Below are 25,743 nucleotides of genomic sequence, written 5' to 3'. Positions count from 1 at the left end.
TTCCCCTCTTTTTGAATCATGCATTTTTCTCCTGATTTACATGATTGAAACTAGACAATCTCTGACTGTTCCCTTTCCAGGTCTTTCACACGGACTAAACACCAAATGGATGGTCTACTGAGTAGCTCAACCCCTTACCATCGACTATGGAGACATGCCAAGCTTCATGAGTGACCTTTCTATCACACCATGAATGCGATCCCCAACGCTCAGAGAAGGAAGAAGTAACCTCTGTTCATTACCTAAGGAAGAGTGCTGTTGACATTGTGCAGAGGAAACAAAGTCTAGTAAAAAAAAAAAAGAAAGAAAAGAAAAAGATGCCAAAACGTTCAGAGGAGATGCTGGCTGAGCTGTGGACATCTCTGCTGCTTGTGTGGATTACCTGTGTTCCCTACACCTCCATGACACCTATAATCGGGCAGTCTAAAAGTTTACAGATAGCTGGTTCCACGGCAACGGCGCGTGGCCTCTTCGAAGGACAAAGAATACTGAGTCGAGCCAAGAGAGGATGGGTTTGGAATCAAATGTTTGTGTTGGAGGAATTCTCTGGACCAGATCCAATTTTAGTTGGCAGGGTGAGTACTGTAATTGTCAGCTGTATATTAAGCTTGCTTATCATGTGGAAACATTAATTCAGCTATTTGAATGCTCTTTCCATTTTTTTGAAGGGGGCTTGGGAGGGAGAAGGCATAGTGGAGCAAACGAGGGGATAAACTAGATGGATCATGTGGTGTATAAGTCCACAGCTACTAAATACTCTTGTAAGACATTCTGTTAACCCTTGTGTCCTTGAAACATACTCACAGCACACTACGGTTAACCAGTGTTGCTTTAAATTGAAACATAATCAATATTTCTGATACATTTTATATTTGAAATCTACCATTTACTGTAAATTTGAGGAGGTCAGGACGTTCTTATTGTTTTCATAGGGAACAGACACAGATTATATAGATATTTTGGAATAATTTCCTATTGTTGTCCAGTTGAAAGAGGCTTGCAGTCTAATCCGGAGGCTGCAGGCCACCTGGTACCTGGCCTGCGTAGACGAGTCAGAATCCAGGGAGGCTCGCTGGCCAGCTCAGCCAAGGCAGCTTGTTCACAGCTCATTGCAAGGACGCACCTGGGGAGCACAAACCTGGCAGCCGTTTTCCGTTACCCAACCATTCTGGCAACACCATAGGCAAGAGAATAGGCCAGCAAAGATAATATTTGACACTGCAGTAATGTGATTCACAAATATTGCTTTGTAGTTGTCTGTCTCAGTTTATGTTGTCTTTATTTATGGTTCCCATTATTTATTGTTCCCTAGAGTATTTTGATGTTTATAGGTATTTACTGCTACTCATTCAAGAGGAGTTGGTGTGATAGGCCAGATTTTTATTTGACTGGTCTGGGTACATAAATTATTCCCTGTCCCAATACACATTGACAACTCCATTAAAATGTGACAGGGGCCATGTACAGGTCTTTTTGTATTGTTGTGTCACACCATTTCTTATCATAGATTCCTTGATACACATGCAGCCTTTTCTCAAGTCTTCAAAATGCATGCAGTAGGACATGCCTGTTCGAAATACACTGTAATAGGTTTTTAAACTGTTACCTTTTTAGTACATTTCTAGTTCGGATATATACTGTGTGATCAGGTACCAAATGCCACTATTTAGTAAATATTATTGGTAAACATTACCCAAGCCTTACCCTAACCAGAGGTGTGTTATGCCAAAGCTTTACCTAACCTAAGCACATCAGTTCATGGTTTCATGCACTGTTTACTGAAGCTTTCACGGAAGATAAATCTTTTGAATATTGCAGTCCTAGGAGTTGGTAATGATAGTGTTGACATGCAATTTGGGTCAGATGGCTCTCAGTTTGGCAGCATGTCCCCAAACATAATCACTTTGTTTCAGTGCAAAATGGCATAGAGTCTTATTAATTAAACATCCATTCTCATGGGGTATTTACACCTGTGTTTTCCCAATACCATACAAACACAGAAATGTTGTTAAGTGCATCATTATTATTTAAAGAGTCTTAATCAAGCAGTCTCTGTCAGATGCTACAATGGCTTCAACATCTGGAGGCAGAAACAAACAGATATTGGGTACACGTGTGATCTTCTCCTAGGTATACATGTAGCTCCAAATGAGACTGATGCAGCTTTTGGCTAGTGCATTGCCCATTGGATTCACAGTTGGAGACAGAGCGCCAGTTAGCTTCAGTAGGCAATATAACTACAATGGCCCTTGCTGTATTCACAAAGAAAGTTTTATTTAAACTTTAATTTGTGATTGAAGGACTGTTGCCTTTTTGACACATTTCACTTGATACAAGGAAAATGTTTAATTAAAGGACATGAATTAGCTTGTGAAGGTTAGGGAATGGTTCCAAGCAGGAGAGTTATAGGTTGAGGGAGGATATGTCTTGTGTTTTAGACACAATGTTGATGAACTGCATTTTCTACAAGGTTAAGTACTCTCAAGCATGCCTGGCAAATCACAGATAAGTTTGTGTTACAGCATGATGGCATAGTGTTGATCTCTCTCTCACCCCCCCCCCCTATCTATCTCTCTCTCTCTCTCTCTCTCTCTCTCTTTCTCTCTCTCTCTCTCTCTCTCTCTCTCTCTCTCTCTCTCTCTTTCTCTCTCTCTTTCTCTCTCTCTATCCCTCCCTTATGCTTAATTAAAAAATGAATCAAAAGGGAGTAGGAGGTGTGATTCAAATGGGTCATTCACATTCATTTTTTTTCCTGCGCTGTTGCCTGTGGTTGTGGGTTGAGAAACCTCAAGCCAAGATTAGACTCATTCCATCCTTTACGTTTTATTGCTCGGCACTCTGATGTTTAATTATACATTTATCTCCTGTCTTGTCAGCAGTGGAGTTACCCTGCACATCCGGCTGCCACTGGGAGGAGAACATTATCATACACCCAGGCACAATCTCAGGAGGGGCAAGGGTGTGTTGGTGTGTGTCAGTGTGTGTGCATTGTTCCGCGTGCACGTGCACCCGGATGTGTGTGTGTGTGTTAAAGACAGTCACCCGGCGTGACAGCGCACTCTTTTGCTGTTCTTTATAGCGCCTCATTCTGACACGGTGATTCAGTGAGCTGGATCTGCGTCGGTGGCTGTCAGTCCTGTTGGAGTGGAATGCACTACCTGTTAAAGTGGAGCTGAGGAGACAGCTGTGAAAAGCTTGTTGCTGGGATGTACTGTAGACCAGCGCCGTGTCGGAGGGATTTTAGGATCACTCATCATGAACGTGGCTAACGGATCATTAAGTGTAATGAGTGAAGGCAGGTGCGGGGTTATATTTAAAATAGCGGAACATCTTGTTCATGTTGCACACTGATGTTGCAGTAAAGTGAGACAGGGATGTGTACAGGTTGTGTTTGCTAGTCCTGTCTTTTCCACACTTCTGTTGGCAGAATATTTCATATAGGATCCCACTCAAATGATCTAAATGTTTTGTTTTGGTATGTACATCGGTGGGATTACATTTAATCAGGATCTGCATGTCGGTTTACAATGTTTTTTTTTTCTCGCAAGCCCAGCAGCCTTATTAACTTTCACAATGTGTAGCCTTTCTAGATGAACATTAATTTAACAAATCGCTGCTCTTCCCAGTGAAGGGAAATTAGATTGTGTTTACTTTAAAGGGAATCCGATTTATGGTGATTTCAGAATGTACAGTAGGCCTTTGTCTCTGAAGCTGTTGCTTGCCTTTCCCTGATTCTAGGATATCATTTGGTGTATGCGTGGGAGAATGGGTGATGACAGAGCTCTTTCTTCTCATTGTCGTGCAGATGCACAGAAACGAGATGAGTCTCTGACTGATCCCTCGTCTTATTGTCCGAGGCTTTTATCATCGATACTGTTGTATGTGTTTTTTGACAAAGAGAATTGATAATACTCTATTAATATTCAACAATTCACACTGAAGTACCCAATTGTACAGGCTGACAGTAATTCAGATGGACGACAGCTTTGATTATTTATTCAGCAAAGGAAAATGGGTACGTCTTTAGAAATATCTACTCTTGCATGTGTGTGAGGAAGACAACAGTTATAATGCTCCAAACAGCCCTTTGACAGTGTGCGAATGAGCTGCCGGATATGGTATTAATACTATAGTAGATTTCAGTTACAAATTAAAAGTGTGGGTCTAGATTTCCTACACTCTGGTTCTTACTGATTCTCACAGTTGTTTCTCATTCTGAATAGAATAGAAACTCCATCGCCATAGCTACCAAACTGTCTTGACCAGCATGTCAGACTCAAACCTTCATGAAACCTTTTGGAAGCTCGAGATATTCTGGTATTCATCCAAAAGTATACATCAGTACAGTGTAGCGATATGAGTCTCAATACCAGTGCCATAAGGTACTGTGTACTTGTCGGTTGTGGTGGATTGGCTTCCTTTCAGTGTGTGATGGGGTGATTAAAGTGAGTGGGACTCTTGAGCCTTGGAAATCCTGCCCTCAGGGGCAATAGAGTGGGAGTTGGCGGTGTTAAAGTTCCGCGGTGCGTTTGACTTCAGCAATGCGTGGCGGCGAGACTAGCCTGCTCTGGGAGCTCGGTGCCCGGGCCGACAGCTTCATCCAGGCAGGAGCTTCCTGACGACAGGGGGGTTTAACAGATCAAAGATGTCTCTCCTGATCCCCCCACGATTTATCCTTGTCAATGAAGGCTCTGATCTGAGACGATCGCACGCGTTAATCTGCATTTTCTTAGGTTAGGAGGACGGGGCAGGGGCAAGCTGAAGTGGATATCCAGTGTTGATTGATGGATAGGGAAGGAGCGTAAACCAGAGTATTAGTTGGCTTCTCACTAATGATTGATAGCATCAGTGAGATGGACATTTTACACACAGGCGGAGCGGAAAGTGCTAAAATGACGCAAACTTACCCTGATTACGACAACAGAATGGTGTCTACTGCCCCGGAAACTCTCTCTCACTCTCTCTATTTATCTCTCTTTCTCTCTCTTTACTTTGTGAAACATTCCTTCTACCTTCTGCTGGTAGTATATATCACAAGGTCTTTATATCACTGGACCATGGCCGCCGTCCCTCTCTCTCTCTTGGTAGCTGCAGTGGCTGTAATAAAACACTGGGCCAGAGCAGGGAGCCCTGATTGAGCTGTGGGATCACATTAGTGCTTCCTTGGAAGACCTTGACAGGTTGTCTATGGCCTTATGTTGTTGTGTTGCTTCCCATTAACAAGGTTTGTGCGTACATGTGTGTGTGTGTGTGTGTGTGTATGTGTGTGTGTGTGTTTGGTGGACTTGGAGGAAAACAGACAAAAATGATCTTAAAGCAGATCTTACAACAGCACCAGGGTAATGATATGAGTTCAGGTACACAAGTTGTGTTTGGAGTTTTCCAGGCTCTGCACTCCATTCATGGAGTGAGTGAGTATGTGGAAAGTGTATGCTGCATGCACCCGACATAGCCCACAATCAACGATAGCAATTTGACATAATAAATGCAGTATGGATCGTGTAAGTGTTAACCCTAACCTTACATCACAACCAATGTAAAAAAATAAAATAAATAACAGCTCTTGAAGGGAACTACTGGTTGGAGATTTCTTCCCCTAGACTCATGAATCTTCTTGCATTCTTGCATACACGTAACCTAAACAGCACTACCTGTGCCGTGTACGCTAGGCTTTCAGTGGTATACTGTAGACTTAGGTAAGCATTGAAGACACAGACACTCAGTCCTGCTGTTTAACATATGTCCTGTTGTGTCATAAAAAATGTATACAAGGCAGGATCACATTGAACGAATGCAGGATTTCTCTCTCTGTCCGCACCTCTCTCTCTCTCTCTCTCTCTCAGTGTCTCAGTCTCTCCCCTTCTCTGTTTCTCTCTGCTCCTCTTTCTTTCACACACACACAAAAAAAAAAAACTGCATGCTCGCTGACAAGACTAGGAGCCAGCGCATCTTTGCTGTACAACAATGACCCTGAGTTGTTACCTTTATGGGCACTCTTGGGAAATGACACACACACACACACACACACTTGCATTTACAAGTGCACACAGATACACGCACACACATTCACACACACAAGGCTTGGCCGTGGAATCGACAATCCATCCTTTCATTGTTACCCTCGCACAATGGCCACAGTATGTGTACCACCAGACAGGCTTCTAGAAACAGGAGGAAGTCTCCAAGATGCAGGAGGCTCTGAGAATTACAGCAGGGCAGTGAAGCAAATAATCACTCTGCATGCACCAGATATCAATTACATGTTTACTGTTTTAGCAGTAGAACCATTACATGAACTTGATGGAGTTCCTGTGCGTTAGGACTGCATGATTCATACGCCTGTGTTTACTCTGCAAATAGACAATTTAAGCTTTAAAAAAAAACATTTAAAGGTTGCTCTTGGCTGCAAGCAAAACTTGGGATCCATGGATGACAAGCCACTTTATGTTACACCCTCTGGCACCCCAGTCTACATTTGTTCTATTACAAACTCTTCTCGTGAGTGTGTCCGTGTTTGTGTGTAAATGTGTGCGTCTCACTATGAAAGTCTCTGTGTTTCTGTATATCTGGTTGTGATTAGTTTTCCCTCATCAGTGTCTGTGAGCTGGCAGCCATGGTAAACCTGTTCTTTAGTGGCTGAGCTGGAACTTCGTGCCTGGCCTGCCTACTCTGCGGAGGTGGAGGGTTTAACCGCCAAGCGGGGCTGCCTGGCTTGCTGCCCCGAACTAACGCTCCAACTAATCATTGGAATTAAGCAGTTCACCTGTAATGCTTGGCTTGAGAATTGCTTTGGGTGTTTTTGTTCTTTTTTTTTGGGTTGGTTTGCTCTATATACAAGCAACATAGCCGACCGTTTACTGACTCTGAAAGGGCTTACTGCCCTGTAATCTCACACTCTTTTCATTGACGTTTCAATCGTTTCTGATTTGTTTCCCAATATTTTCTTGGATCTAAGGTCCTTTAAATTCTCAATCCTCTAAACATCCACATTTGTTCTTCAACGTCTCTTTGTGGCGTAGACATAGCGACGTGATCGTGGTTTCAGACCTCTATGGATTAATGTGCATGAATACAGAGGCCATGTACAACAACACTGGGCACACACCACCACTTAGCCCGCAATGAGGTTACAATTATTCAAATCTGATTATTCAAATCTGAGATTATAATGAGCTAAAACCTACTAATTGGCCTATGTCTCTGTCACAGTTCATCACGACAGGCTGTATCCCCTCCAAACAGAGCCAGTATTTGGTAGGGTAGCTACAGTAGATGTTTGGCTCCCCTCTCCCCTCTTCCTTTCCTACGGATGGCCTAGCAGCCTGTGTCTGTGTGGAAACTATGTAGAGCTCCAGGCTCCAGCAGGAGGCTTATCCCCACGCCTCTCTTCCCATACTTCTCCCAGAAGCCAAACGGGGACTGCAGAGTAATCTTGTTAAGAATGGATGTTGTTATTGTGTGACTTGATGTGCATTTGGCTTCACGGTTAGCAAGGAGCACACGTGGGCTGGGGACAGAAGACAATAGAGGCAGGGGGTGGGAGGAAAGAAAAACCTATTTCTGGGACTTAAAAGATGACAGTCCTCAGCCCTTCTTCTCTCCCCCCTTCTTCACCCCCCCCACCCCCCACCCTCAACCTTTTGCACCAAAATAACAACAAAGTAGGGAGACATAAACAGTGGAGGTGGCATTTGCTTGAAGAGCCTTGTCTACACCCGTCTCTAGTATTAAAGATGATGGTAATCGTGGTGGATGGAAAGAGGGGAGTGTGCTAACCTTAATCTATGTTATGCTGCCATGGTGGGCTATTAAAGTAGGAAAAAGGGAGGGAGAAAGAGTCCATAAACAATCAATGGGCCGTGTTGTCTCATGCTACCATCGCAGAAAGCAGTCAGCTTCCAACAGGCTGGGCTTCTGAACTTTATCACTAATTAATTATTTCTGTTCAATAATCCTTTTTCTTTTTTTGTGCAAAAAGTATAAAAAGAAATCTCAGCAAAATATTGGCTGAGCACGGCTAACCTCAAAGGGCATCAACACTAAACTTTACGCAGGCTTTAGTCATTAGCCCTGCTCAAACTCCTATCTGAGGACAACATATTCAATAACAGATCCAAAACATATTTGCATCACCACGGCACACACAGGATTTCAACACTAAATCTCCTAAAATGAAGATTAACTGTAAACAAAATGGAATGAATCTACATCCTGGCGGCCACAAACAGTAACACAGCTGCTCTGTGTGAAACCGATAGATTTGTTCAGATATTTCATCTATTCTTTTCTTCCAATGCATCGGTGTGCGGGCTTGAGGGGTGTCCATGAAAAATTCAGAAGTTGTAATATAAAATCCTGATGAATCATGAATGCTTAAATTAAATCTGGACTGAGCATGTAGGTTGAAATTGCTATCCAAGAACAATATTATCTCTGTAATCTATCAGTTGTATGTGTAAAGTCAGCGTCTCTGTTTTAAGACACATGAAACTAAAATGAGATGGATTACAGGAACACTAATGAGCAAAAAACTATCAAAATGCTTTTTGAAGGAAATACAATGTTATCCAAGTTCTAACAGTGTGATTTATATGTTATTCTTTTCATTGACAGATGTGAAAATGCAAAAAAATCTAATACAATTATATATGATCCTACCCTTCCCTGTTTTAGTGATATATATATATATATATATATATATATATATATATATATATATATATATATATATATATATATATATATCGGTTGTTTAAAATTGTAAATAATAGTTTAAAAAGCTAAACAAGTTACTAAGATTAACGGTCTGATTTAGGATTTTCTAACAGCAGACTACACAACAGTAAACTGAAACCCTGTACACCTGAGTCAACTTACTGTCTTGTAGCTAACATGAAACTGAGTCGAAGAGGGATCAGATGGCAAAGTATTGAACCTTGGTTTCTAGCACTAAAATTCAACCATATTTTCAAGCAAGACAACCTTGGCTATATTTACGGACTTCTTCCTTGCAACTTTTTCCGAGAACATATTCCTTGAATAGTCTCATTGTACTATGGTAAGATGAACTGTAGATGTGTAGCTAAACTGCATGTCACAGGTACCTCAGGAAACATGTACCTTTCAGTTGTGGTGGGATTGGTACTGCATGACTCAGTATCTTTATAAAGATCACAGCAAGACAAACCACAAACTGACTGTAAAGTACAGCTGGATCGATGGAGTGACGTGGGCCTCTCTCTTCAGTTCTGTCTTGCTCTTGTGCCTCTTATTCTATCTCTCTCTCACTCTCTCTCTGTTACTGTCTATTGTATTACTTTTGAGAATCTTCGCATGGTCCCACTTTATGCTATATCACCAATGCTAAGAAATGCTATGTTTATACAATATTTCCTTAATACACGTGTGCGCACACACATACACACAAAAATGAGATCATGTCATGTTGTCTTATCACTCTATTCATGGAGACTGACAGTGTGCTCAGTGAAAATGCTAATGTCAGAGCTTGTATCTGTTCCAATGACCTTTTCCTCTTGTTGATGTGTGCCGTTTTCATAAATACCGTACTGATATCCTAGGATGTGTAATTATGCTGCTACAGCAACAGACAGCCTCTTCATTCGTTTTCAGACAATGGTCAAGCCTCTTACCCAGCTGGAGAAGGTAGGGCTGGGGGGGGGGGGGGGGGGGCGGATAACTCCAGTTGTGTCTGTGTTTGGTTGGCTTTGATACCTGTCACAATATCTTCCACTCCTCCACACTTCTCCCAGTGTTTGATAGTCTGAGAAGACTTCAGACAATATTCTTCCCATTCAAAGCGAGTATCATCACAAACGCTGCAGTTTCTGCTGAGTCCCAATCCTTGCTTGTTGAGCTCCATGTGCAACTTTATCAGGTTAGGAATCAGCCGTGGCTTTGTAGTAACATGCATCCTACCTTGTACTGGATAATAAGACTGGCTGACAACATCTGATTGTACAGTGGATAGGATTGAAGCAAAGGCAATTAACAGAGGTTATGACTACCTACAATTTCTACTGAATTATTCATCGCGGCTGCCTTCCCTTTTGACTTCATCTTGGTAATAATGTTTATCCAATCTAATTTGACACTTCTTACCGAAAAATACCATTCTCAGAGAAATGCTTGAGGATGCATGTACAAATCACCACAAGGTACTTGTAAATGGATTATGCTCAACCCAACAACTCAATGATAATATTTCTTAGGTGGGAGGGGGTGGGGGGGCTTAGTGTATGTCACTCCGGATCATGAAAGAATGGGGGTAGATCTCCATAGTTGGATTATCCTACACTACTTGCTAACATTTACAATGCAGGGGAGAAGGGATTCCATCCTTTGTTGCATCACTGGCTGTGAGGGTGTTGCGTGCCAAACATTTTTTTTTGGTGCATATGTAATAGGATCCCACTTTCTATGCACTAGCTTTGCACTTGTCGATAAGGATCACGCTCTGCAGGTTGGCCTACTGGGATTAGGGCAGAGGCGTTTGATCTGAGAAACGGAGAGAGGGGAAACTGGGTTTTGCATAAAAATCTCAACCCCACAGAATCCAATTGAGAAGGGCTGTGTCAGCTGCTTGGAGGTACCGTCTCATGCCTCTGCAGGAGTCACTGGAGGTTCAATGTGCCCTTAGGGCGCAGGAATTGTTGTTCACTATCACAATGTAGGATAGTGACGACAGCTGTATGTATCTAAAATGATGAAAACCACACAAGCACACTAACAAGCGTATACCCCCACACACACATACACACAAGCACACACACACACACACATACACAAACCGAAGCAACAGGACGGGAACGCAACAGATCCTCGGCCGATAACCGTAATGTGGCTCAAATAACACCGGCCCATCAGAGTGCGTCCGAATCTGAACGGCTCATCACACAGGAAACTAAGTTCTTTCTCCCTTATCGTCTGAACGCCGTGCCCGGCCCCGGCTGATAACAATAGCGTATCCTGGAGTGCAGTGGAACAGCAGCTCTCAGGGTCCCTCTGGTCAGAGAGACGAGCGAGTGCCCACACGGCCAACATAGAGAGCCCAGGGCCTGGGTGTGCCAGTTACTTAACATAATTGCTACTAATGACCATTAGGAGTTTGGTTTTCACCCTCGGGGGGCTACAGAAAAGGCCTTTCGTCTTATCAGCTGATTAGAGGCAAATCGAGGGGCCGGATCCTGCATGTTAAGTAAACGGGGGTCTAAAACGTGTTGGAATACCAGGGGAAGGGCTAATGGTGCAGCTAGCTCAGAGTCCATTTCATCCATAATGCCCCCCCCCCCCCCCCCACACACACACACCTCCATCCTCCTGCACATATGGAAAGGCTTGCAACTCAAATTCCGGCACTTTTGCTTCTGAAATTACACCCCCCCCCCAAAAAAAAAAAGAAAAAAAGAAAAATGCTTCAGGCCTTTAGACCAAGACTTTCCTCCAAATTCGCAGTCTGGACTTTTGTGTTACTGTTCTCTGCATCTGAAATGCTGATGGCACCAATGTTGGTTTCCATTCTCTCTGGAATCATTTGCATATGCAGATGAACAAACCGATATGGATCTCTCCCCTTCTCTCTCTCTCCAATAAACATTTTGCACAGCAAATTGCCAAGCAAGTAATTACTCATTGACAGAGGGATATTATTGAGAGAAATTTGAATATTATAAGCTGGAAACCAACAGTGTCTAAAAACTGTTTTCCCCTTTCATAGCATGGTAATGGTGAACGTAAAGAGAGCTCTGTCATTCAGCTCTGTGCTATTTCATGGAAGTTCACACACTCCTGGTGATCACGCCAGTTAGTGCTCCATCCACCTCCCTGTTTAGTTGCTGTGTGGGTTGGCGACAGTGCATTTTAATGACTCACAAACCGTGTGGTGAATATGATTTGACTCCTTTTTAATGCATTACATTTCAAGAATAATTAAATTGCAGAGCCTAATGATATACAGCACACCCAACCAATACTTTTTTTTTCTTTTTATGTCACTGAAATTCCCAGTGGGATGTTTGTCCCAACCAATTTCTGTGTAGCAACCTGCTGGGCAGCACGTCGGCGAAATAGTTGTAATTGCGACCGATTTACACCTTTTTGCAATGCCTTTGGGAATGGGTAGGGTTTTGTCCATCGTGCTAAAGGCTATTTCATTTTGGAGCCTACATTGTGTGCAATGATGGCTCTCATCCAAGGAAACTCAAAGCATCCATCCCAACAGCACTGTAACCCCTTTAACCTTGAGAGTCACAAAAGTCAATAAGCAATTAATACCCCTTAACCCGTCCCTATGCTGTGTGCATGGGACACACCAGGGTCATTCCGTAATTAGGTCTATCTTATTCATAATTATCCACCAGAGAACTATTCCCTATGTCTGCAACAGCACCTAATTGCCAAAACATATTTTCTTTATGTTTGCGTCAGCTTCCATCCTGCCCTCCTTTAATATCACCTATCCCATGAGTGTGGAACCTAGAGGAGGAGGAGGAGCAGTAGAGGAGAAACCGCGTGAAGCTGCATTTTCTTCCCCAGTAATCGAATAGCTCAAACAAGGTTCCATTTTTCTTCATCTCTGTGGGACCACAGGACCTTTGAACAGAACTAGACACCTAAAGAAGGCACTGCAGAACACAATTATGATTCCAATATAGTCTTGTAGAGAAAATGTAAACAGATAGCCAGGCAACAAAGCTGCCCACTACTGTCCCAAAAGACTGGTAATAAAGTAGAATAGATGTAATAGTCGAAGAGCCTTTTACCCCCTGTCTTTTTCTCACTACAAAAATTGAAAACTGTGGGCCTGTTATACACTGCAGGGATGAGAACAGGGGGATACTCTCTAGATTTATGAGGGTTGGGATGACAGTTAAGGGGGGGGATTTAGCTAGAGGCGTTAATGCGGTTTGTAAATGAAACCTAATGTATGAGTATTGATAAGTATAAATAGAGCTCTTCGGAGCAGGCATGCCTCCTCTCCAATACAATAACTCTATGCGTTTTGTCACAGGCTTAATTTCAGAGTGGTTAACCGCCACGCTTGCAGGGAGACAAACAACATTCTCCCTCCAGATATCTCAACAAGAGCAAATTGGTGGCAAACTTTGATTTGTGTGAGCGGGTGTTGTATATTGGCAAATGGAGAATTCTCGCAGGCAAGATATTTTTATCTCCATCCATTTTTTGGTTCTCTCTCCCTCCCCCTGAATATTCTGTTTGTTGCGTGTACTGTCTTGGGGCTGGCATTTGTTTAAAGTCTGATTTTGTTTTCCTTTATACTTCAGTTCTTATGGCCAATTCACAAAATATACACAAACACACACACACACACACACACACACACAGGGAAGGAGGCATTAAAGTGTAATTCAAAGTTAATTTTCAACAAAGTGCAACCCTTTTTCTTGTGCTCTTGGCCTTTTGGAGAAAGAAACACTGACCCTGACCACGTAACTGCAAAGCCTGAACCTAACATAAGTGACTGCACTGCATATGTATTAATTAATTAATTAATTTGTGTTGGGGGAAAACAAAATGATTTATTAATAACTGAGGGACTATCTCCTCCTTTAATCTCTGAAACTATCTCTGCTTTTCTACTATTGTCTTTTGTCTTCAACTTGCCCCTCCCTTTTGTCTCCTTTACTTTTCTCCTCTCCGCTGTTGTGTTCCTCTCTCCCCCACCCCTGTCCTCTCCTCCACACCCCTTTTCATTTCCTTTCTTCTCCTTCTTTCTGTGTTCCTCTCCTCTCCTGCCAGACAGTATGACTGAACTGTCTCAGAGAGGAGCAGGAAGCCACTGTAGAACTAGTCATCTGTCTGTTTGACATTGACACTGCAGAAAATGTCCTCCGGCAGCAGCTTTCTCTCAGAACTGGAGTGAGATGGTGTTAGTTGCGGCGGTGTCGTGCCCTTTCTTCTGCCATCCTTTCTTTCTCCAGGTCTGCCTGTCTGCCTGTTTGTCTCCCTGTATCCAGCCTCCTTACCCTCTCTCTGTCTGTCTGTTCTTTCTTTCTTTCTTTCTTTCGTTCACTTACTCACCTGCACACTTCCTCACTCAGTCACTCACCCCCTCACTTGCTAACATCATTCTTCCTCTCCACAGTGTCTTCAAAGTACCATCCGCGCTCGCTGGTTCCCAACCGTACAACTCGGCTCTTACTGGAAGTCTAGTGCATGGTGACCCAGTTGGGCGGACAGGAACTGCTCTCGTAATGGTGTCTAGTTACCCTGGTCATGAACAGGCGGTGTTAAACAAGTGCTAATCAAAAGGGCCCAGGGTGTGAGTGACAGCATCAAAGCAGATGTAGTATACGGGAGGGAATTCTCCAACTTTCAGATTCCCTGCAATTAAGTGTGTGTGGAGGGGAGAAACACATGCTGTGATGATTTCTTTGGCGAGATGCAAACAACAAAACCCCTTCTTGATGCGTCTGTTGAGTTTGTGTACATTCTTCCCAGGCCCCAGGAGGGCCCAGGAAGAGGAGAGAATTAAAAAGGACGAGTGGGAGCTGAAGGGTGGAACGAAAAGAAAGATGTATTTTCACACAATTATTGTTGCAGAGTCTTTTTAGCGCCAGCAGTTACAGCGTCGGAGAAGTGAAGCACCTCGTAAACAAACATCTTCCTGTTATATGATTACAGGACACCTCAAACAGAGAAGGATATTGGACCAGAACTCTGGCTCGCATTCAGAAATGTATTCATATTCTCTGACATATTTTCGGGGGGGGGTTCATCTACACTAAATTATTTACATGCTTTTAAATGCAAAATATTTTCTTAGATAAACTGCAAAATCATCACCTCCTAACGCCTAGAGAAGAATGTATCCATCCATGTCGGTATTCCAGGTCATTAGATTGTGCCACCCTGCTTCTGTGTATGTAAGCACTTTTCGAAAGCATCTGGAGTGACTAAATGGATATTGGAGGCTGTTGTTGGGGCCCAAGCAATGTTGGACAGTGGTGGAGATTGATGAGTGTTTGGGTGCTTTCCCTGTGACCCCTCCGCATCTGGCGGGAACAAAGTCAGGCAGGTGTGACAGCCAGCATCCATCTCCTAGTCAGGGGTAATAGGGAAGGGGCACCCATACACGCCCAACACCCCCCTACCCCCTCACCCTCCATCCTTTCCTCCAGCACTCATCCTCCAGCACTCACACAAAAGCACACACACCCACACACAAACGCATGTATGCACACACACACATGGCTAGATGCACACTGCCAATACTTGCTTGGATGGCAACCTGTGCTTGTCTTTTTTTTTTTTTTTTTTGTCTGATTATGAAAGACAAATGGCTTGTCTGAATTCCACATTTGTTTGCCTTGCACCTGGCTGAGAAAGTGGCCGCACCACAATTGCAAAACTTTTGTTGTTTAAACACACACCACCACTCGTCCAATAGCACATCAGGGCCATGTATCATTCCTGCATTTTTTGGTCAAATATTAACATGATAAAACAGGGCCTGAATCTCATCCTCTTTTATTAGCATATGACTTATTTAGTAGTATGTTCGTTTGTTGCCATTAAAGAGGGAGCAGCTAAATGCAGTCATGCTGTAGTCACCAATGTACCAGAGTCAGCAGTGTGTGCTGCAGAGCAATGTTGAGCCATGGGGTTCAGGGCCTCACTGGCATGGAAAATCCCCCATGAGCCTCTGCTCTGATGTAAATCACAGGTAGGGGGAGATTTGAGGCTGGCTGACTCACCGGCACTGTGCCGTGAAATCTCTATTGACACTAGCGATGGACGATCCCAGGAAAGGACAGGTGAAACAGCAGACAGGAGACACAGAACATTTCTGAAAGTCACTCTCCCTGTATTCTACTCACCTATCTGACAGATTGCTGCAGTAAGATGGTTAACGACTACTACTGTCTCACACACACACACACACACACACACACACACACTCCACCCACATCCACTCTGGCTTTCATTGTCACGTTTGCCGCATTGAGGATCCAGTTTCTTTTTTTGACACAGATGTAGCTGGTTTGCATGGTTAAAAAAAGAACTCCTAATTCACCTGCTGGATCTTACATTTACAATACCCCAAAGGCCTAACCTGTTTTCAGACTTTCTGTTAGGTAACCTTTTAACAGACAAATATGATTTTTTTTTTCTTCTCATAGATAATTTTTTTCTCATAGATTTTGATAGGATAGATGAACCAAGCGGGGTAACTTTAAAATGAGCAGATGGCAACCAGGGAAATGGGTTATAAGAAGCAATTTCCATGTTCATCGCCTCTTGTTCCTTGGGGGGAAATAAATGACTCCAACTCCGAGCATTATGAACATATTTAATTGAACTTTGTATGGACTGCTGTGTTGCCCCCCAAAATAGAGCAGTTTATTTGCCTTTTCAGGACCCTGTCTGTACTATAGTATTTTGACAGTTAAAAAAGTTCATCCATTTCATTAAAGGGTAATGTTATATAATCCTGAGAGCTCCTCCATACTGTATGGTGGTATTGTCTTACTGTGCTGTGTCTTAGAGGTACAACGCTAATGCACTGCGAAGACTGGGCCTAGAATAGGGGGGGTAGGAGGCAAAACAGAATACCTGTGCTGTCTTCAGAAGAAAATGAGGGCGATGACTCTCTTTTCTCCAATTCCTCCTTAATTCTGTTTTTTTTCAGTAGTGTAAACACACACACACACAAACACGCACACATAGACATGACTCACACAGCCAGCACTTCAACGTGTAGTTGCTGTCCAGCGTGAAGTGATGTGACATCTTAAAACACGGCCTTGTGTAATTTTACATTCGACAAGACATCTGCGTCAACGAGGCTGCCTGACTCAGGGGCATCCTCGGCCTCCTGGCCATCTGCAGGGAGCTGCCAGGCGATGCTGTGAAGAACTGTAATTGTCACTGCTGCAGCCACATATTTTCTAATCCCAAGAACAATGAGATGGGCTGTTATTTGCATGTCTAATGACACTCAGGAACACCAAGCCTCTTAAGGTAGAATGTGAGAAAAGACGGGAACGATGTTGCTAATGAAACACCATCCATTTGATAAAAAAATTAAATAAATCCAAACTGAATGTTCGGAGAAGAACTCAATGAAATAATTAGAAGTCGTCTAACAATTTCATTTTGGACATGAAAATAACCAGAATTATTGATTTTACTGTTCATATTGCAACGGAAACACAATTGTCTAACATAGCTTTTTAGCACCAAGAACCTGTCCAACTGCGACACCTTGGCTCTAAAATTGGTTCATTTGTGAGACGTCTCAGGTTGAAAACAATGACTCTGACAGCTGATCAGGCACCATGGAGCACATCTGCATGAAGAATAAGCCCCAAAGAAAGAATCATGCTCTGTGTGTCTCCCAATTATGCTAATTTATACATTGTACTTTGCTGTAACATGGAAGCTGTTTACCCGTGGAATGCTCTCCTGCTGAAATTAACCGGAGCCTCGAACACCACTCCAGCTGCACCGCCCTTCCAATAATGTTGATTCCTATTTTAGCTTTGTTCATTCATTATCAAAATGAATTTGGAATTGAACCGGTTACTATCAGATCTATTTTGAGGACAATCTGTTGCAAAAGTGACTACGCTACTGCTTATAAAATATAAAATATGGTCCTATCATGGAAAATGTCACTTCACAACCTTTTAATATTGATAGCGTCCTACAATTTTGCATGTTTTCATTTTTTATGAGAGCACACTGTGTAAACAGACACCATCTCCTTGGACCTACTCAAGCACTTCCATGTGTTCCAAAAATTTAACAAGAAGATCACAATTCATGTTTTCCCAAACAGACTGTGGTAGTTAGATCCTCTCTTGTCTCATTTATGCATTAATTCATTAAGGTACTCAAAAAAAAAAACCTATGCGTTGAAATATGAATTACAAAAACCCAGGCTGTGCCATCTGGACAGAGAAAACACTCCATCATACACAAAATCTTGCGTCAAATTAGATGTGCTGCAGGTTCCATCTGCGGCTTGTGAAATCAATCTAACTCTGATTTGATTAGGTCAGGAATATACAAAAGAGACAAACTATTGTTTCTTGATTATGCCTGTTGTGTTTGGCGTCTCCACTCAGCAGGCAGGGGCATGAACAGGGCTCGCAGGTTGCCCAATCACACAGTGGAGGAGGAGGTTCAATCTCAAATCCAGGCCTCCTTCAGCACGGCCCCCCATCTCCAAACTCATTTTCCCTGTTACGCTCCCATTTTCTCTACATTTTACATAATGCTGGGGTTTCTTGGCTTTGGCCCGCTGCTGGTTAAACCACTCCTCGCAGAATGCACATGCCAGGAGATGAATTGATATAATTATGGTGTCAAGAGAACAGTACAGTATTTCTCTTTTTCCTATTTTCAATTACTTTGACAAAGCAGAGTGCAGCGGTGTGCCGGCATCAATAGTAGATTGATCATGTCGTCTTGAGTAATTATGACATACATTACGCATGTAATAAAGAAGGGTAGTGGCTTCTGAAATCTTTAAAACTGATTGAATACAATAGATATTTTGTTTTTTTAAGGCACCCAAATTACCTTCCGCGTCTGAAGAGAAATCAGTTTTCTATACATAGGGTTTCACCTGCTGTGTAGCATGTAGACTAATTGCAGGCTCCTTTCACACTCTCATGAGAACCAAGGGGCGGTGGTCGGTGACTGTTGTCCTACTCTTTAATACCTCTGCTTCGTACCTAGCTTTTGTGTGTGCTCTGCGAGGAATTGTTAGCACCAACAATATTTTTTTCATCAGTGACTACTTTGATTGCATTCGCCTCTTAAACTACAGCTATCCACTTTGTAATACTTTAAGACTTTGAATTAATCTGGAGAGGCTTTTGTTTGGAACAATAGTAAATGTGATGGCAGTGGTAGAGATAGATTGGAGGCAGCCTACCACCACTTAAAACAACATGCACCCTTATTGACTGAGGTTCAAATCCCAAACAACCCCTTTTCTTCTTGTATTTCTTTCTTTTGCTTGGTAAACCCACATGACCTACTCCACCCACTCTTCATACCCTGTAGTTCTCCATGATGGAAGTATAGACATTTTAGGACGGTGATTATTACACCTGTCCCCAGCGGAGTGTGACTTCACTGAGTTTCCAGACTTTCTGTCTGATTTGATAAAATGGTGCTTTCATGAGACAGACTAGGGGGAAAATTGTTCCCAAGAATAGCTAAGTGTATCATACATCATGCATGGAGCCATCTGTTCCTTACATTCAAAATGTTATTGCAATATTTAGAATTAAATATCATTCATGTACATGTAATTAACAAATTAAGTCACCAAAAATGAGAATGAGATGGATCAACTATGACCCAGACTGCTTGATTTACTCTAAATCTATCGAAAGAAACCCCTTCTAGCTATTTAGCCTAGTTCAGCGTAGCCTACTTTTTTGACATACAGTATGTCATGGCATACCCCTCTCATGTTGAACTGAGAGGTCTGTGTGTGATCCACAGCACCATAGTGGGCGATGCCTAGTTTAGGACAGATTGTAGTCCGATTTCACAGAATTAGCTTCTGTGACAATCTGTTACAATCACAGCAAGTTACAGGATGGACTGGCATCCTACAGAGTAATAGATGTGTCCCATGACACCAACATTGACTTGCTACCTCAACATGTTATCACTCCAGTGTGTTTATATTGCAATTGCACTGGCAGATGACAGTGTAGTTGTGTCCTAAATTAACCATTGCAGATGTATCTATTTTACAGGTCAGAGACAACATCCTCCCCAGGGTGTGGCCTATTTGGGGTTAGAGCTTGTCATTGGTGCTCGTGAACCACGAGCAGGTCAGAGATAACATCTGAGGACTGCAGAGAGCCATCCAGACATATAGATATCTTCTATAAACCCTGCAGTGATCTGGAGTGTGAGCTAGGCTAAGAAAGTAATCAGTAAATGCCAATGAAAGCTACTCTGGTAAACCAGGTGAATTGGGTATTTTCCTTTGGTTCAATCAGTTGTATTTCCTAAAGACCCTGTATGAAACATGAATGGGAAGGCTCCGAAGCACTTTGTCTGGTTAGTTGTTTTTCTCATCGCCTTCTGTTGGCTGGGTTTCCCAGACCAGTGTGAAACCATATTCAGTGTATTGCTGCCTCCTTGTTTAAAAAATATATATTTTTCGTCCAGTGCGTCCAGCTGCTGTTTACTGTTGAGCTCCATTTTTGTTTTTCTTGTGACTCAAAAAGTCAAGCTTTGTGTTTGTTTTCACGCGTCTCTGTCTGAGCCAAACCATTCAGCGTGCACTCCACTCTGTTGGCAAGGAGGTAAATGGGAGAAACTCTCTGAAAGTAAGATTTGTGAAATATTGTAGTGTCCAAGTAGCTTTCGCAAATTCCAAAAATGCAAATTAAAATTCATTATTTTCAATGATGAACAAATATGGATGGTGTTAAGTACATACTCCTGGTTGAGAGCAGAAGGACAAGCCCCAAAGTCTTCCATGGGGATTAATTTAGAATACTGTCACCAGGTTAAGGTTTTTCCCCACACACACATCTGCATGTGTGAAAATCCTGGCCTCTAATAGGGCCTGTCTGTTTGACAGAACTTCCAGGGGTGCGGCGTGCTAGGTGGAAACTCTCTGACTCCAACCCTGGGCTAATTGAACCCTGAGATGGGATTCAGATGAGAAACTACTCCAGCATGGCAGACACCAGATGACACCTTGCCTCACACCGTGACAGGGCCTCTCTCTTCTCTCTCGCTCTCTCCCTCTCTCTCTCTCTCTCTCTCTCTCTCTCTCTCTCTCTCTCTCTCTCTCTCTCTCTCTCTCTCTCTCTCTCTCTCTCTCTCTCTCTCTCTCTCTCTCTCTCTCTCTCTCTCTCTCTCTCTCTCCCCCTTCACTCATGCTTTCTGCAGATAGGAGGAGCACATGCCCTATCTTGTGCTTGCCCTGACAAGGAGTAGAATCATTAATTCTCCGTGTAGAGCTTAACGCTACACTTGAGTGTGGAGCCTGCAGCCAGGGGAGGGGGCGGTGGTGCTGGTAGTGCTGCTGGGTGGGGGGGACACTGCTCATTAGGACACACTGATTGTTCCAGCGATTGCTGTAAAAGCCCATCTCAGGCAGCGAGTGACATATTTCCTCTGGGGCGGCCTGACAGTAAGAGCAAGGCTGCACGGAGGTGATTGGAGCACTGTAATCGTCAGGAGGCAAGGTTCAGGAAATGTACATCAATGATCTGCTACAGAAAGAAAGAGAGCCATAGGGGTTGTGTGATGAAGGGCGTCATGGTTAGATGTTTAATTGACATGTGGAGGTGTTTTGTTTCTTTTAAAGATATACTAGTGCGGGACTACATCTCATCATTCCAATGTGTTCCTTCTGCACAGCTGTCATATTGATACACGGTCAGTATCCAATAGGTGATTTGTTCTTGCTTTGACAGACATCATACCCATGTGTTAAAAAAAAGAAATATATATATATGACAGAATTTTTGATGAGGTTACAGCTTCAAGCATTCACACATGGTTATGTTTACAGTACTGGAGGATGGTGTTATAGGATATTTTGTTCCTCCAGTTGCCCTAGCGACATGGATAATAAGCAATAGGTGGTGGTCATTGCCCCCAAACGACATAGCTGCACTCTGTGATGATCACTTCTTCTGCATGGACGAGTAAAGATCACTCAGCACATGACATTTAGCATCCTTTCAGAGACAAGATAGGGATTAGAGTGACATTTTGTAATGATGACTACTTGAAATGTTTTATCTCGTCTAAAATCTGTTGTATTCCCAGTTCACCTTGCTCTATATGTGCCTCGAAATCTCCACATCTCTATATTTCCTTCCCTCTATTTATTTATATTTTTCTCTTTCTTTTTTTTCAATCTCTCTCTCTATTCCTCACTTGTACACACACAATCACTCTCATCCACGGACACACACGCAAACTCTCTTCCTATTCCACACAAACACACACAGAAAAATGACAGACCATCATCAATTTGGGCTCATTTAAAGGGTTTCTCAGTGTGCAGGATGTTGTGAGGCGTTTGTGTTAATGAGCTACATCTTTCATGTGAAATGATGGCACAATTAGGAAAACAAAAGTGCAAGGTGTGACAATTTAAGCGAATGTGCTTTGTCAGTGTCTACGAACAACACCTCAGAGACAGTATATGCATAAAAGCAGGCTTATAAAACAATCGCCAAGGCTTTAGAGGTCGGGATTTTCGTACACACATTTTACCTTGTTATTCTGTCCCCAAACACAGTCTCAGGAGAATGCTTCTGGAAAATTCTAGGGAAGTAAATGGAATTGAAGCTGCTGAATAGGAATGTTCCAATATATGTGTGAGTGTGTGTGTGTGATAAAGAGAGTGACACAAAGATGGAAAGATCTTAATGAAAGCAAAAAATACTAATTGTTAAGAGCTCTACTTCCAGCTGTGTTTTTACACTGATGGCAACTTTGTCACATTTCCAAATGTTCTACGTTTCTCTCTCTTCCTTTCCCATTCTGCAACACCCAATCAACTACCTTGGGGATCAAGAACCTAGGGATATAATAACTTATGCACTTCCTGTATTAACTGTATTTAGAATATAAATGTGCTCTTCCACCTTTGAAATCTCTCTTTCCGTCTCTTTCTTTCTGTCTAGCTCTTTCTTATTCTTTCTGAGCTTCTTCTCGTTGTATCTCTCTCTCTAATATATATAATTTTCTGTCTTCCAAACATGCACTTGCATCCTGTCTCACCACAATAGGTTCACACCATTATCAAGAGAAACATCATTTTACAAGCATACCATGTTGTGAGTTAAGAATACAAATGTAAAAACAGGTTTAAACAGAATCAATTCACCTTTTAGCATGCGCAGCTATTCTTTTCTTTTTTTTTACATTCATACCTGTTTGGAAAGAGATGAAGACGCACAGAATATGACCCACTTATAAAAGCAGTTGTCCATGTTTCCTTTGTTCTCTGCGGGCTTCATTTTTTAAAAGTGTGCTTGGAAAACGTTTGTTCCTAGAGGCTTGTTACAGCAGTCACAGCTAAGTGCTAATGTACATCATGGAGTACTAAGAAGCCGTTTTGAAGTTGTATGACAACCTTCTACTAAACGGGTAAATCACAAACAGCAGTTTGTGTATCTGGGATTGAGATTCAATAAGTATCTGTTCAGTTGTTGACCACCCTCAGCAGTATCTAAAGTGAAACCACGCCTTTTACTACGGTAGTATTAAACCTTGCTCTATTTCTTGTGGGGAGTTATGGTTTGTGAAAAGCCTCAGATGAAATTCAGATTGCCACCACAACCATGACTCAACTTACGCAGACGCTGTTTGAATAGTTTGAATTCATCAAATTCTAAATGACCCTCCATAGTCCTTGTTTCTGCGTCGACAGTGTTAGGGTTGTGGTGGTCTTAACGATTCTCCCGCAGAAGAGCCACACCAGAGCCACACCCTAAACTCCACCTCTCCCTGTCGTTTCCAGCTCCACACGGATCTGGATGTTGGTGGCAAGAGCATCAAGTATGTCCTCGCAGGCGAGGGGGCGGGCACCATCTTCGCCATCAACGAGATGACAGGCGACATCCACGCCATGAAGAGGCTGGACCGCGAGGAGAAGGCCGAGTACACTCTCACGGCACAGGTCATCAACGCTGAAACAGACCAACCCTTGGAGCCGCCTTCTGAGTTCATCATCAAGGTTCAGGATATCAATGACAACCCGCCACAATTCATTGAAGGGCCCTACAAGGCCTCAGTCCCGGAGATGTCAGCAGTTGGTAAGTAGAATAACAACCTTCTCTTTTTATTCACTGCTTGCAGACCCAGTTACCTGGGTTTACTATTCGAGTCATGAACTGTAAACATGATTTAGTTTAGTTTAGACTAGTAATAAGAATGTGTGCAACCTCTGTGGGTTGCATGTTGTCCCTACTGTATGTGTTAGCAAAAGATAACTGCTGCTGAGAACATCTCAAATACATTTGGAGTGAAATCAGCAACAATATGGAAAGAAACAACTACAAATGTTCATAGCATACTAAGAGTATGGTAATATATTCAGGAATTCATAAACATAGCCCACTGTTTGATCCCATGTTTCAAAAGAAGCTTGCAAACACATGAACGCACCCACACACACACACACACACACACACACACACACACACAATGTACCTTATTCAGAAACAAATTAAGTAGTTTGTTTTCAAGGTTTCCCTATCCTGACTTTGGCACTGTGGGAGTCTTTTAGTGAGGGTCCACTACTAAAATAGTTAGATTGAGAGCAATGCATCCTTTCACAGCTCTGCCACTCTGACTAGAAACAGAAGTTGCTTCTGTTTGACGTTGCTTGTTACAGCAATTATCATGATAGGTTCTATTTGGTCTCCAAATCAAATTGACAAGTTGAGGTGTGATCAAACAAGACGGTTCTCCACTAAGTTAAGAAAAAGGCCATGTGCCATGGGGAAAATAGTGAACTATGCAAATACAATTGTAGGTTAAAACACTGCTTTGAAGAGATTGCTACACTTTGTATTGGGACATGATATTATAAGAGCAACAACAAAGCTTTTTTTGCTAGTGGCCCTAACCTTCACATAAACCAGAATTGTAAACATTCAATGGAATGGCTCAACTGAAACCTCAGTAAAATGGGAAATGTACATCCTTGGTTACCCACTTTTATGCAGGGATACTAGCATTTGGATGGTGGTTTGTTAGTGTGATGAGCGATCTTCCGTCTAACTTTTTTCCTACTGTTATTTATATGAACAAACTAGCTGCAACTGCTGCGTTTTCTTCTGATGTTTTGGCTCTGAGCTTTAGTACTTTTGTTTCTCTGAGGGATTTGAGGGCATGGAGGGGGGGTAGCTAGCATGAGGGTAGGGAGAAGAGTTGCTTGATGGAGTCATGTGATTTGCCTCAGGGAAATGCATAACATAAAAGATGGAAGTCAGTCTCTTTGTTGATTGTTGTTCCATTTTTGTCACTACTGATTAATTAAACATTCACAACACTTTCTGTTGTTTGTTTGAAAGGCTTTTTTCCATATTTTGTTTTCATCTAGTTAAGTTTTTATGCGTGGTGGCATTACAGTAACTGAAGGAATCAAAAGCTTCGGACAAACAAACAATAAGTCTTTCTTCTCAGTTGTTCTTCTCAGATTCATAAATCACAGTGTTTTACAATAAAGTTTTGTTTCTATCACAGCTAAATTAGATTTTATATAAAACTCACTGATAGTTTGCTCTCATTTTGTTGTGCTTTGAAATTCCAATAAAGTCAGTCGTGAAAAAATAAAAACAATAGTGTCTGGGATATGAATTTTTGACAATAACAGGGAACTGAAAAGTATTAAAAAAGGTGAACTCAAAAATGCAACAGTTTGTTGTGCATTATGAGAAAGGGGAGATCAAGGTTGGACTCGAGAATGGCTACTGTGTGTCAGTGTGTGTGTGTGTGTGTGTGTGTGTGTGTGTGTGTGTGTGTGTGTGTGTGTGTTCTTGTCTGTTTCAGGCCTAGACTGACCCACCTACATAATATATGTAATATCCTCTAACCACAGTGTGTACTCTGGAAGGCCATCAGTTGAATCATGTCTGATAATACATGGTCAGACCCACCACCTCCACACAGTCACTATATCTCCATGAACAGAGATGGAGACCTCCAACTCCCAACCCCCTGAACACTAAATGTCACCACCACCCT

The 25,743-nt window shown here is 42.4% G+C and overlaps 1 protein-coding gene across 1 annotated transcript in view; it reads left to right on the top strand.

Annotated features, from left to right (window-relative positions):
* The first annotated feature begins 317 nt into the window (after positions 1 to 317).
* The window catches only part of cdh8 (cadherin 8), a 56,372-nt gene continuing 30,946 nt past the window's right edge, over positions 318 to 25,743 (top strand). The window contains exons 1-2 of the mRNA XM_084681825.1: positions 318 to 575; positions 23,513 to 23,807. Coding sequence (XP_084537951.1) covers positions 318 to 575; positions 23,513 to 23,807 — 553 coding nt within the window. The remainder of the gene's footprint in view (positions 576 to 23,512; positions 23,808 to 25,743) is intronic.

The sequence above is a fragment of the Hypomesus nipponensis genome, chromosome 19 (genome assembly GCF_054491055.1).
Source record: "Hypomesus nipponensis isolate SF chromosome 19, ASM5449105v1, whole genome shotgun sequence".
In the NCBI taxonomy this organism is placed as follows: Eukaryota; Metazoa; Chordata; class Actinopteri; order Osmeriformes; family Osmeridae; genus Hypomesus; species Hypomesus nipponensis.
The sequence above is the reverse complement of the archived record's forward strand: the minus strand, read 5'-3'. Positions and strand labels throughout refer to the sequence as shown.